This window comes from Brachyistius frenatus, unplaced genomic scaffold (assembly GCF_029030835.1).
Source record: "Brachyistius frenatus isolate BFR_SWC_R1_liver_20210118 unplaced genomic scaffold, ASM2903083v1 Contig_12, whole genome shotgun sequence".
NCBI lineage: Eukaryota > Metazoa > Chordata > Actinopteri > Embiotocidae > Brachyistius > Brachyistius frenatus.
In genome coordinates, this window is record NW_027210611.1 from 3,119,518 (window position 1) to 3,132,409 (window position 12,892).

Here is a 12,892-nt window from a genome sequence, read left to right on the forward strand (position 1 = left end):
CTATTTTATTTTTTATCTTTTTTATTTTTATTTTTATAGGCGGCTGTGAGGGTTTCTTTAAAGAAACCCTCACAGCCTCCTTGTCACCAATGATCCCAAAAAATATAAAAATAAAATAGAACTTGGTTGAACACAGCTGCGGGTCATTTTGACCCAAGGACAACGGGAGGGTTAAATTCATGGTTAAATGAATACGCTCTGCAGTTGTGCCTGTCTAGACTGTAAATATCTGTGAAATATGTCAGTAAAATAATGCAAGAATTCAATTTTCGCTGCATTACTTCCAGGTTTTTCAGGAAACTGTGTGGGCTGCGGTGAAAAGGGTTTCAGATACTTCACTGAGTTTTCAAACCACATCAACCTGAAGTTATCCACCCAGCCCAAGAAGCAGAAGCACTTAAAATACTACCTGGTGAAGAATTCTCAGGGTGCTCTGTGCAAAGGACCCCTTATCTGCTGGAAAGGTAAAATCACCAATTAAACTCCAGACATTATGCAGATATCTGCAGATATATTACATTATCTATGTACATTAATTTATTTTCTGATTATTTGCTGTCATCTACTGTATGTAATATATTTTTTTTGTCACTCCTCTCTTTGCGCTCTCAGACAGTAAAACCCATCAGTTCTCCAGCAATGCATCAACCTCCAAACCCAGCTCATCCTCCTCTCTTAGCAGTAAAGAAAACGGTGGCGCCAGCGGACACGGCTCCTCTCCCTTTTCCCTTTCAGGTGAGGCTGCACACTTGCAGCACAGATGCTCTTATTGTATGATCATGAGCCGGTTCAGGCTGACACAATAAACACAGATGAAATTACTAACATTAAAAAGGTTGACTAAAAACTGTCGGCAGGCCATCGTTATGTAGAATTTCTTGTTTTCATTCTGACTAAAACGACAATATCTTTGTATATGTCACCAAACAGTCACAACATCTGTTGATATATGCTGGCAGGCTTATGTCGTTGCCATAGGGACAGCTTCAAAGCCCTGAAATTTATGAGGTGAGCATAGTCTGATGCTTGAACCAGTCCACATCATTGGGCTGTTTATGAGTCAGTCTGTGACAAAGAGGGGGCTTTGTTGTTTGTGTGTCAATCTCCTTTGGATGCATCAATGCTTTGATGCGTATTCTGGTGGCATTTTATAATAAATAAATATCCTTTTCCCTATATTTTTTATTGTTATTTTTAACAGTGGTAGTTGTAGTATTTGATGTCAGTTGCATATCATTATATAGTACGCTAAAAAGGATTTTTTTTTTTTACTTTTAAGAAGCATCATTTTTTTTTCCCCTTTTTGTTGTAAGACAAATAAAAGTGAAAGTGAAATTTCAGTGTAATCCAATGTAAACCTGGATCTTTTCTAAATGTCATATGACTCTGGGACAGATTCGGCTTCTCTTCAAAGAAATGTTGTTCTCCTCTGACCTCTCAAAGCAGGAGGGCCTGTTTCCTCTTGGATTGAAAATAATGCTCCTGGGCCTATAGTATTGATTTGTCCTGAACCTGGAAGCTGCCTGTCAGCACAAATCTCACACGTTAATGTGCGAGACAGCTGAGCTGTGGAGCTCTGTATTGGCATTACTCCTGCAAGAAATCTCATGACCGCGACCTTCGGGTCCGTCTTTCTCCCGAAGAGGTCACTGACACTTAGAAACCCAAGAGGTTGGGATCCATAACATGCATCTCTCCTTCTCTTCGCTCAATGAAGGTTTACCTTGAAATAATGAATGAAAAAGACAGGTATGGGCTGTTTGTTCTGTAATGGACATTTTATACAGACACACACGACCCTGTTAGTATTTGACTTTTGTTTGAAGGCCAAAGGCTGTAAAAAATGATGATCAGTGGAATGGTGGGAGTTAAAGATGCATTTCTGAGCGACCCGAAAGATTTGCAAGCAGGTAACACTGTGCATCAGCATGGCAAGGGTCTGGTGAGTGGTACATTTGTTCTGATAATATTATACTTCTGTTTTTCATCTTTAGATTCTCCACCCACCAGAACGACGCAAGTAAACTCTGTCTTTTTTGGGAGTCAGGACCTTGGCAGAGGCTGTAGTTTCCTCAAACCTCTGGCCTCCGTAAACAAGACTCTACCAATAGGTGCAGATTTTTGTCAGTACATCTGTAGCTTTTGTGTTTTTATCTGCTAAATAATACGTTTAATTTCACTCTGCATATGATGGCTGATTTAAGAAACAAACAAGACAACATGCACTACATAAGGTTTAGTCACCTGGTTGCATCCAGATGCTGACGAGCCTCTGCCTCTGTGCTTAGGCTGAATAGGGTTGCTTTGTTACAGTTTTTATTTTTTATTTTAAGTGGTTCAGCGTAAGGCACAAGAAGCCTTGGCTGACCATGGAGCCAAGATTAACCTCTGCTTTGACTCTCACACGGACAAACACACATGTAACATGCCGACACAAACACATACATGTGTGTATGCAGCAATCAATACTGAAGGAAGAAATGCTGTAATGACTTTTTAAGGCCTTGCTATTCATTAGCTCCTTCACAAGGTTGTGTTATTGACAAGCAAAGGCTACACATAACAATCAATGTTTTAGTGTATTGCATACACAGTGAATATGAGATGGGGGTACGTGCAATCGCAGCAATATAGGAAATCAATAACCCACTGTTAGCACTGACTCATTTTTATTTATTGCCTGATCTCTGCAGACAGTTACAGATAGGAAAAATATTTTTTTAGATTTACATTATAATTGTTCTGTTTTTTTATTAGCCGTTAGCCATCATTTTTTAGAACGTTGGCAGATGGCTAAGTTGGTTGGTTAACCTCATTGGTGCAGACAAAAATTTCTCTATGTGCCATGGTCACGTCAGGAAAGCAGGAAGCAGGACCCAGAAACAGACAAACCGTGGTAGACAGGAGCAGTTTTGAGGTGCTTTATCGACAAATGCACAAATCAGAATTTCACAGGCTGGGTGGCAGGTTGTTCAAACACATGAAAACCAGAGGGCAAAGCAGATATTAAAGTCCACAAAACATGCAAGAGGTCAGAACAGGTAGTTAGAAACAGGCAGGAAAATGAGCCGGGAATGCTTTGCTGAACACACAACTACAATCTGGAGAGTTATGTGCACCGCCCTGCTATACTGTGTAACCTGCAGGGCACATGAGGAGAGTGGAGGTGGGTGAGCTGAGTGGGGGAGTGGGAGCAGGTGAGGTGAGTGTAGTTGACAGGAGTCTGGGCGTGGACTGACAGAATGTAGTGGTGGTGATCCATAGAAAACAATGGCTCACAGCTGAACTCTTGACACAACAGGATTGCCATGAAGTTATTTACAGACATTGACAGTCCCCCGAGGCTTCGGTTTACGACCGAATACCTGTCAAACAGCCTCAGTTGTGTACTTTGCTCTTAGAGCTGTTAGCAAAACTTAGCAGCACGCTAACACTGCACAAAAAGATGCATCATACCTGCAAAGCACGAAGACGTGTATCAGCTTTGTCGTTGTTAACATCCTGATGTTTCTATTCAGCTCACACACATCTATGCCTCACAGACAGCACACATGTAGACTTGGTCTTTTTTTTCAGCGTCATTAAAAATACTTCCTGTGTATACAAAAATATATTGTTTCATCTTACTCTACTGTATTAATGTGTGCGTTTCCAGTACCCACAGCTCTTAGGGTGAATGGACCAACTAACGGCCTGGGTGTTGATGGGCGTCCTCTCCTACTGAGCGCCTCCCAGGTCTCCTTAGGGCCTCAAAGTCAGGGATACCGCACTCCTGATTTAGGAGACAGTCCAGGTAAGCCCTTCTGTCGAAAGTCAAAGTCTTGTATTTTGCAGTTGTTTACTCTGTATTTTCTGTCTTGACGTTTTTTTCCTGTTTTTGTGTCTTGATTCTCAGTATCTTCTGTTATGAACTCTGGTCCTCCAAAGAAGCGACACCGGAGCTGGCATCCCAGCTCACTGGTTCCAGTCCCACCAACAGCCGTCCCTGTGCCAGCTATTCGATCGATAGTTTGTTCTTCAGGTTCGTTCCTCATCCCAGCTGGAGGGAGTATGTTGAGCTATAATGTATTCTGCATGAATCAGTATGAGCTTTAAATTGACTGATATGTTTAGTCTGTTTATCTATTTTCACTGTGTTTGTGAGTGTGTCTGCCCTGAGAAGCACAGACTGTTGTTTATCTTTCTCCTCTCCCTCTGGTTTTGGGATGAGTATGCCCTGATGTTCTCTGGTTGTTAAGGATGATTCACCAGGTATCTCCATGGAGATGGAGATGGACATTTTGTTGCAGAAATGATTTAAAAAAAAATTGCATGATTGAAGAAGATTTCTGAGGCATCATGCAATCGTAGTCAAACACTACCATCATTTCAAATAAGGCATCTGCCCTCATTTTGTTCCTCAATGTGCAACATTTCTGTGACCAAAATACAACCATGAATACCACTGTCAAATGTGAACACTAGCATGTTAAAATTTCACCCAGATCTAACTTATGTTGAATTATGTAAACTATATCTCGATATGTAACTCCTTTATCGTCCCCAAGGGTCTGTATTAGGAGCGTCCGCTCTTCAGCCGCCAGTCCCAGGTGTCATTCAACCCCAGCCTGTCACCGCTGGTGAGACGGTCATCATTCCCGACAACCTGCTCAACTTGTCAGGAGTTCGCCCTGTCATCCTCATCGGTATGAACGGATCCGCTTCTTCTTCAGCCAGCATGTTAAGCATCATCCTGAAGGGCATACAGTATCGAACAATAGTGATAAATACGGGAATATACTGTGATATAACTCTTTTTTGTTTGTTTTTCTTTTGTTTAACCCTGTGGGTTTGAAAGGCTTGTTTTCTTTCTTTTTTTTTTTTAAATGCCAAAATTACATCATTTATCATAGCCAGAAACTGCAAAAATATAAATTTCCGACAATCATCTGCAATAAGCGCTTCCATCAGGAGAAATAACCAACATGCTAAACATAGTGCTATTTAATAGACATCACTTTATTCTACATGTCTTATTTCAAATTATGCCAATAATTTTGCACGATCAATATTCTGGAAAAGAACAAAATTCTGCCGCCTCAGCACAACTGTGAAATCTTATATGACTTGGCTGAGACCAAAAGTCACGTGACAAAAATTCCATAAATGTTTAATTAGTGCACGCTGGAGCTCAGAGGAGGACACAGATGTTTTACAGAGGTTGCAACAATGTAAATAGTTCACTAGGTATAGCAAGTGGAGCCCTTCTTTTTCCCAATATTGGTAACACTTATGAAAAACGCTGGAAGTATAGATTCTATAATTTTTCTTTTTTTTGTAAATAAATTAGCAAAGAAATTTCTCCTACTTTTGTTTTTTTATTCTCTTATGATTTATGACATTAAAACTGTGTTATACTACGCAAAGGACATTTTGTAGTTCTCCCGTCTTCTAGCCGTGATCGTGATTTTTTCACATAGGTGCAAGACTTAATGGTGGCGTGAAAAATGAGCCTACAGTGAGATAAAACACACCAGAAACTGCTCAGAGTTCAGAGAGTTCAACTGTAAAAGTTAGACCAGTTAAACTAAGTTTCAGGGCGTAAAGAGATGAGTAAAGTGAGCTCAGGTAGGTTTACCTTCCCTACATGTGATTTGACATTAAGTACAGCACTCTTTCTCCAAATACCAACAGTATTATAAAAATATTTAATCCGTTCCTCGAATGAATAACAGTTTTTTGTCTTTATTTAAGCCCCTGTTTGACCGTCACAACTATATTTAAACAAACTCAATTATCTCATCACTGCCATCAACCTGTAGTACCTGTTTTGGAATATACAAGTTACTTTCTGTTCATGTATGCCAGCTGTGAAAGTTTTTTTTATCCACCAAAACAAATATTAGAATGTACTTACTTGCCCTTTTCAATTTCAGTTTTATCTAATAACAGCTTTTCTGTTTTTTAGGGCATGGCACTTTGCCTTATTTCTATGGGAACATTGGTGACATAGTGGTTAGCCCCCTGCTGGTCAGCTGCTATAAGAGCAGCCAGCTCACAGAAAAAACATTGGACACTCTTGGCCTCAACAGCAATCAGTTACCCAGTGTGGAGATGATGATTCTGCTCACTTTACAGTACCTTGCACGTTTAGGTAAGCAGCCAACGCAAACTCTCACACACAAAAATGACTTCTATGTTTATACATAAATGTTGCAGGTCACACAGGGTAGTGGGGTGGATGAACGTGAAGTAATGGTATCTTGTTCAAACACACAAATGTCTGACTTTGGTGTATATTTAAGATTGTATACTCTGATGACTGAGGCGAACTTAGGTGCACCTGTAAACGAAAACAGGTTTTGGGTTTCATGCTTAGATTTTTACTGCAGGTTCAGAGCAGATTCCTCTGAGGGAGGAGCTGGAGCAGATCGTTCTGAAGGCCATGCTGTGCTGTCCCGGGGGTCCTGCCATCTCCCCGAACCAGCTGCCCTGGCTGGCTCGGCTGGAAGCAAGCGTCTCCGGTGGCAGCGTCCAAGTCGTGGTTACCCATAACTCTCTGGGCGAGGGCATCTCCGAGTCGCTGCGTTCTCTCAGCGAGGGTCCTCACCATCAGCAGTACCTGCCCACCTACGTGGTTATTATATGTGCCTCAAAGATGAGTTGCAACGAGTTCTGTGTGCTGGTTCTGGGTGAGTGTTGCAGTCTGCCTAAAGCATTTTAGTAATCATTTAACATGCCTACATTATTGTTTTGACCAAAATGTGAAAAATATGTGGTCTGAGCTCTGGTATAAATTTACCTATCGGATGCAGGAAAGTACCAAGCAAGGGCGTTAGCTGAAGGCATGCTGACAACCAATGAGTTTCTGAAGGAAATCAGTTATGAACTCATCACAGGGAAAGTCAGTATTTTGGCGTCTCACTTCAAAACCACCTCTCTAGGTAAGTTGTTTGTCCATAAAAACCTATGCTAATTGTCTGAAAAAAGACAGAAATGTTGTGGCGGAATAAACACTACCTGTAGTAATGTGATTTTTGCAAGATATTTTATGTGAATGTGTCTCTTATTGCTCTTTTGCTGCCAATACAAAATATTTTAAAAGGAGGAAAAGAAAAGAAAGATGAAAATACAGTAGAACAAAAAAAAAAAATTCATTATGAATATCATAATTACTCTTTGACGTTTTTAATGCTGAGTGTACTGCATTTGAGCACAGCTGTGTCCCCACCTCTATGTGACTATGGTGACGGTTGTTTCCAGGGGACAATCTGGACAAGCAGCTGGTGCGATACCAACGCAGACGGAAAGGACAGGTCATCCAGCCCTTTCAGGCCGATGTTAATGAGCACATCCACTCGCAGGAGGCTGCCAGCATGTCACCGCCCTCAAACGCAGGTTAGACCGCTCTCGAGCATGCTCGTTGCTGTCGGCACTGAAGTGTTTGGCTCACTCATTAGTGGGCAAAATTGTTTTATTTTTTTTCAGCCAGGCAAAAGTAAAGCATGAAAATGTCAGTCGATCCATATGTTGCTGACCACTGTGGTGACTTATCAGAATGTTACTGGCATCTGATGGATGTGGATTAATTCAAAGTAAACTTTGAGGTTTATCACTGTTAAATTAAGCTTTTCATAATATTGACAACCACAATGATGCTATATATTTGTTTTCTTGCAGCAGAGCTTTTAAGCAAGGTCTTCCAGATCTATCCGCCCCAGCTGACCGTGGCTCGGAGCCTCCTCTCTCAAGTCTGCTCCATCGCTGACTCAGGGACCCAGAACCTGGACTTGGGCCGTTTTTCTAAGGTGGACTTTCTGGTTTTGGTCCCGCCCTCTCACATCCTGGTGCACCAGACGGCACAGCGCATCCGACAATCAGGTAAATGTCAAGTGCAAGTGTCAGTAACAAAGACTGAAGGGTGACTTTTCCACCTGCTACTAAGTGTCTATTAAAGAGTTCAAGCTGTGTTGTTTGAGTTGACACACATTTATTGATCATTCCTTGTTTGTTTTTTTTGGCTCAGGGGTGCTTGTGGACCTGGGAAACGAAGATGTCTCCACGGCCCACCAGAAATCAGACAAGTACGTGGTGCGTCTGGATGGCGATGTTCACGCCAAGATGGAGGCCTTCATGAAGAAAGTCAAGCAGAACCCCTACACCCTGTTTGTACTCATTCATGACAACTCCCATGTCGACCTCACAAGGTAAAGATGATGCTCGAAACCCAGGGAGTCACGGATAAACGTCATGAGAACTGACCTTGTTTTTGCTCTGCTGATCATTGAAAGCTGTGTGAAAAGATGAGTTGTGTCTGTAAATGTAGCCTTGTCCTTATTAAACACTGATTAAATTGGGGACAGGCGAACAGCTGCAAGCTAGTGAAAACAAACACACCACAGAGTGTCCATAACCTTGAGTTTTGGTTTAATGTAGGCCAGACAATATTAGTTCCCTGTTTTTTTCTTTATTGTTTTTTTAGACATACTTGGCTCTAAGTGGCTGAGATAGTTGCAAATGCTGAGCATGCAAAGATCCTCTGTTTATTCAAAGAAAAGTGTTGTTTTTACTGCCAGAAATATAAAAGTGATCACTTCCTGTTTTCCTGAGGATTTATCTTGCAAATGACCTACCACACACTGGACAGTCACACCAGCAAATTTAAAAACTTGAGCAATGGCCCTAATCAAGTTACAAACCATGTTTAATCTTATTAACAGCCATGGTAGGATAATTACTAGTATTTAAAACCCATCTCACTCTATTTTCAGTGCCCTGTCAGGATCTGTGTGCCATGGGGAGCTGCAGGGTTTGGCTGACCGTGTGGTGAACTGCCAGGAAGTTTTAGATGCCATGAACCTCTTGGTTCTGCAGGTCAGCTGCTTCCCTTACACCCTGCAGACCCGCCATTCCCGCATCAGCATTCTTAATGAAGTTCACTGGCCGGCCAAAGAACGTGTCGTGAGTACAGAATTATTTATTTGAGTAATAACAACGAAAAGCCTGAGAAATCCTGACAAGTCGCCACTATAGAGTTTCATTGGAATAACAAATACTGTTTTATTGTGTAGTGTTTAAAATGATACAACACAAAAAGTTTTCGGAACTGTCAGAGAACATTATTTTGATATATTTGAGTTAAAATATTGTTAAATTTCACCTGTCTGCTGCGCACAGAGACCTGTTTTTAGCAGCTGGAGCTCAGCTACTCATCTGCTGAACTAAAACTGTACCTACAATTGACTCGTGCAACTGTTGATAAAAGGGTCTCAAGGATCATGCTTCATTTTATGGAATCATGGAAGAGACTGGGAGCTGCTGCATTATAGGACACATACCACTGACCTGCAAATCAAACATTCTGCATGAGACAATATTATATGTTTTGTAACTTTGCTCTGCTTTTCAACACACTGGATTCACAGGCAGTGTAGTGATTGTGTAAATATAAGACAAAGTACTAGGTATGGACATTTCTCTATGCCAGTTCTCACAAGGTTGACCGTTGTTAACACTCAGTCATGTTGTTATCGCTGTCTTCCAGCAGAGGGAGCAGTCTGCTAATGAGTTGATCTACTTTGGCCTGAGGGACTACAGCAGCTCCCTGCAATGGGGCGTGGCCAGCCCCATCCTGCGCTGCGATGATGCCTTTGAGAAGATGGTTCACGCTCTGCTGGAAAGGTTAGTATCAGAATCAAAACTACAACATTGACTGGTAGTAAGAAGGTTTAAGAGTGTGAGAAAGCACATCAAAACGATGCCTGCAATAATAAGTGGCATAATAATCAGCCCAAACTAAACAAACTCTCCCACATGTATCTCAGACATCCCCACCTGCACAGCATGGTGATCCGCAGCTACCTGCTGATTCAGCAGTACACTGAGGCCATGATGGCCCTGACTTCTTCCCCGTCCCTGAGAGACCACATAACCCCAGAGACCCTGGCCATGGTGGAGGACCTGATCAATGCCCCTGGCAGAGAAGGGTCCCAGGGCCGCGGCCACATGCTGCTGGTCCGTGTCCCCTCGCTGCAGTTGGCCATGTTGGCCCGAGAGAGACTAGAGGATGTGAGGGACAAGCTGGGACTCCAGCTGTGCTTCGCCGTGCTGCTAGGAAGCCCCGCCTCTGAACTCAATCTGCCCAGGAACTTCACCAACCGCCTCAAGGTGAGAATAAACCTGGGTCACATGAGGCATTTCATTTTATTGGGTTTTCTTATCAACTTTGAAATTCTCTTCCTGTTTGAAATCTAAGTCCAGTCTCAGCCCAACTTGGATCGCTTGTCTAGTTTTAAGTGGCACATCTTTAACTTAAGAGTAAACACTATACAACAACTGTGTTTTGCGTTTTGCTGCAGGCGTGGAGAGGATTTGAGAATGAAGACTGGGTACCTCACACCTATGAGGATCTGGAAGGTCTGCCCTGCATCATCATCCTCACAGGGAAAGACCCGCTTGGAGAGACTTTCCCCAGGTAATGTCATGCTCCGCAACACCCCACCACTCATAAAAGGTCACAGTATATCAGATTATTTCATAGGGCAATTAATTTGAGCTCAAATATAGTCACTCTTGGTGCGCTGTTGCCTCATCTGTTGTTTATCAAAGTATTGTTTTACACGTCCACATTTAGTCGTCTGTTAAGTCAACATCTGTACTATATATTGACAGCACCAGCTTTAAACTTGGTGATTTGAATTCACTTCAAAATATTTTGGGCTGAAAATGATTTCACAAAATTAAAGATCTGTTGCAAAGCTTTAAAAAAAGCCAAATAAATACATGATCTTTTCTAAGCTGCAATCTTTGTCTTTATTCCTGTAGATCTCTGAAATACAGTGACCTGCGTCTGATAGACTCCAGCTACCTAACTCGTACAGCTCTGGAGCAGGAGGTGGGTCTGGCCTGCACCTACGTGTTCATGGGCGTGGTGCAGGAGCCCAAGAAGGCCACGGTCCCTCGGGAGTCAGACAGAGAGAAGGCCACCACCAGTTTGAATGATGGAGACGAGCTGGAAAGACCTCAGAGCAACGGCAGCGCCGCAACCAGAACTTCTGGTGAGTCTCTCTGAAATCCTGGAACGCAGCATTAAAGATGCAAACGCACACCATAACGGGAGATTAACCTCTAACAGTCTGTATTCTGTATTTGAGATTTTAGTAAAGTAATCTGGTATTTTTGTTTTCCCCTTTTAACAGTAAAGAGTCTGGTTTTCAAAAATATGGTTGCAATTTGGAGAAAAGAAACACTTCTAAGTTAACTTTACTTGTATTTCTCTTTCATGTTTTACTCTCTTCATGTCCTCACTCAGGCTCTTTGGTAGAGAACGGTGTCAGCTCATCCGACGTAGCCGACACTCTCCAGAGGCCCTCCACCTCCACCTCCCAACCTGAAGGAGCCGTCACTGCCGATGTGGGCACCCTCACACAAGGATTCAAGCAGGAGTGTGACTCTGTGGGAAGCCAGCTCCCTTCCAACCCTTCCAAATCCTCCAAGGCCCCTCCGTCCCTTTACTCTAGCTCCTCATCTTCCTCCGCCTCCCCGTCTTCCTCCTCCACCCAGAGGCCCAGCCAGTCCACGCAGTGCGGTAGAAAGTCCACCAGAGTCTCACCGCGGACGATCATCATGTCTCGAGCGGCGTACAACCTGCTGGCGGGGGAGTCGGGGAGTCAGCTGAGCTCCTTCTCGCTGCTGCCTCATGCAGACGTGGCCTGGAACAGTCCGCTGAGGCCCCTCATCACTCACAACCTGCAGGGGGAGGAGCAGAGCATGTACTACCGCCAGTGGACTGTCGCCAGGCAGCATCATGCTGATTATGAAGCGCCACCTGGGCCACATCCACGGCGCCTGCTGCTCAGTGGGCCCCCGCAGGTAACAAAACACAAGTACTTTTTACCCTACGAGTGCATCATAAACAGTTTAGATGTATGTAACAAAATACTCACAAATTATGAGGACAAATGATGATGAGTCTGTGATAAGTAAGGCTTTTATTTTGAAAATGCAAACCGGTTTTGTTTTTTGGATATGTTATTTAGGTAATACATGTTAATGTGATGATACAGTATATTGTTGCATATTTTATGTTTAGCTCCATGGAAATAAAAGTGTCATTGTTCTTTGTCCTTTGCTAGGTTGGAAAAACTGGTGCCTACCTTCAGTTTCTCCGTATCCTGTTTCGTATGCTCATCAGACTGTTGGAGGTAGATGTGTATGATGAGGAAGAAGTGGAGGAGGAAGGTGAGGATTATTGGGATTTACAGATTTTTTTTAAATAGACCTTGTGCGTTGTTAAAGATGCCAGATACATGCTGAGGAAACGAACGTGATGTTTCTAACCTGCAGCAAATTCAGAGGTTGCAACTCCAGTGAATACCCAGTGGCCTGACATTGAGGAAGTTCGGAAGGTGCCCTTTGACCCCAACCCCCGAGATCCTAAATTCCAGAATGCCAGCCCTGTTTACTCTGACAAGATGCCAAATTGCATAAAAGGTCAGCAAAAATATGCAAACACACAACACAGTGTCTGTCAGAGTTAAACATTTGAATTTGCCATCGTAAATTCATAGATGTTAAGTTTTATATGAACTTAAAAAATACATGTATTTCTACGTAGATTTTAAGCAAGAAGGAGAGAGACAAACCCAACCCAGACGGGTGACCAAGTCAATACGGTTGAGTCGGTTTGCTGCCCACAATGCCTTTCATCACTGTGAGCAGTGTCACTACTACTGTGAAGCAGGCCCTGCCACACAGGTGAGATCCAGCATGCTGACTTGCATCCAACAACTGAGGCGCTCAGTTGCTGCTTTACTGCAGATTTATAAATGCACAGATCCTTTCCTGTCAAAATACTTTGACACTTCTGAGCTTGAAAGCTTTTTGCTCTTTGGAGTCATGTCTAATGGTGATC

The 12,892-nt window shown here is 42.8% G+C and overlaps 1 protein-coding gene across 4 annotated transcripts in view; it reads left to right on the plus strand.

Annotated features, from left to right (window-relative positions):
* Nucleotides 1–12,892, plus strand: part of greb1l (GREB1 like retinoic acid receptor coactivator) — a 42,718-nt gene that overhangs the window by 23,444 nt on the left and 6,382 nt on the right. Inside the window, exons 6-26 of one of the 4 annotated variants that reach the window (XM_069692251.1) lie at nt 288–464; nt 613–735; nt 1,995–2,111; nt 3,656–3,793; nt 3,896–4,048; nt 4,548–4,685; nt 5,948–6,133; nt 6,372–6,671; nt 6,795–6,923; nt 7,243–7,377; nt 7,663–7,860; nt 8,006–8,186; nt 8,751–8,940; nt 9,524–9,660; nt 9,804–10,146; nt 10,338–10,453; nt 10,804–11,036; nt 11,291–11,850; nt 12,114–12,219; nt 12,325–12,471; nt 12,596–12,735. In XM_069692251.1, coding sequence (XP_069548352.1) covers nt 288–464; nt 613–735; nt 1,995–2,111; nt 3,656–3,793; nt 3,896–4,048; nt 4,548–4,685; nt 5,948–6,133; nt 6,372–6,671; nt 6,795–6,923; nt 7,243–7,377; nt 7,663–7,860; nt 8,006–8,186; nt 8,751–8,940; nt 9,524–9,660; nt 9,804–10,146; nt 10,338–10,453; nt 10,804–11,036; nt 11,291–11,850; nt 12,114–12,219; nt 12,325–12,471; nt 12,596–12,735 — 3,947 coding nt within the window. The remainder of the gene's footprint in view (nt 1–287; nt 465–612; nt 736–1,994; nt 2,112–3,655; nt 3,794–3,895; nt 4,049–4,547; nt 4,686–5,947; nt 6,134–6,371; nt 6,672–6,794; nt 6,924–7,242; nt 7,378–7,662; nt 7,861–8,005; nt 8,187–8,750; nt 8,941–9,523; nt 9,661–9,803; nt 10,147–10,337; nt 10,454–10,803; nt 11,037–11,290; nt 11,851–12,113; nt 12,220–12,324; nt 12,472–12,595; nt 12,736–12,892) is intronic. The other 3 variants (XM_069692252.1, XM_069692253.1, XM_069692254.1) reach the window with 3 other exon arrangements.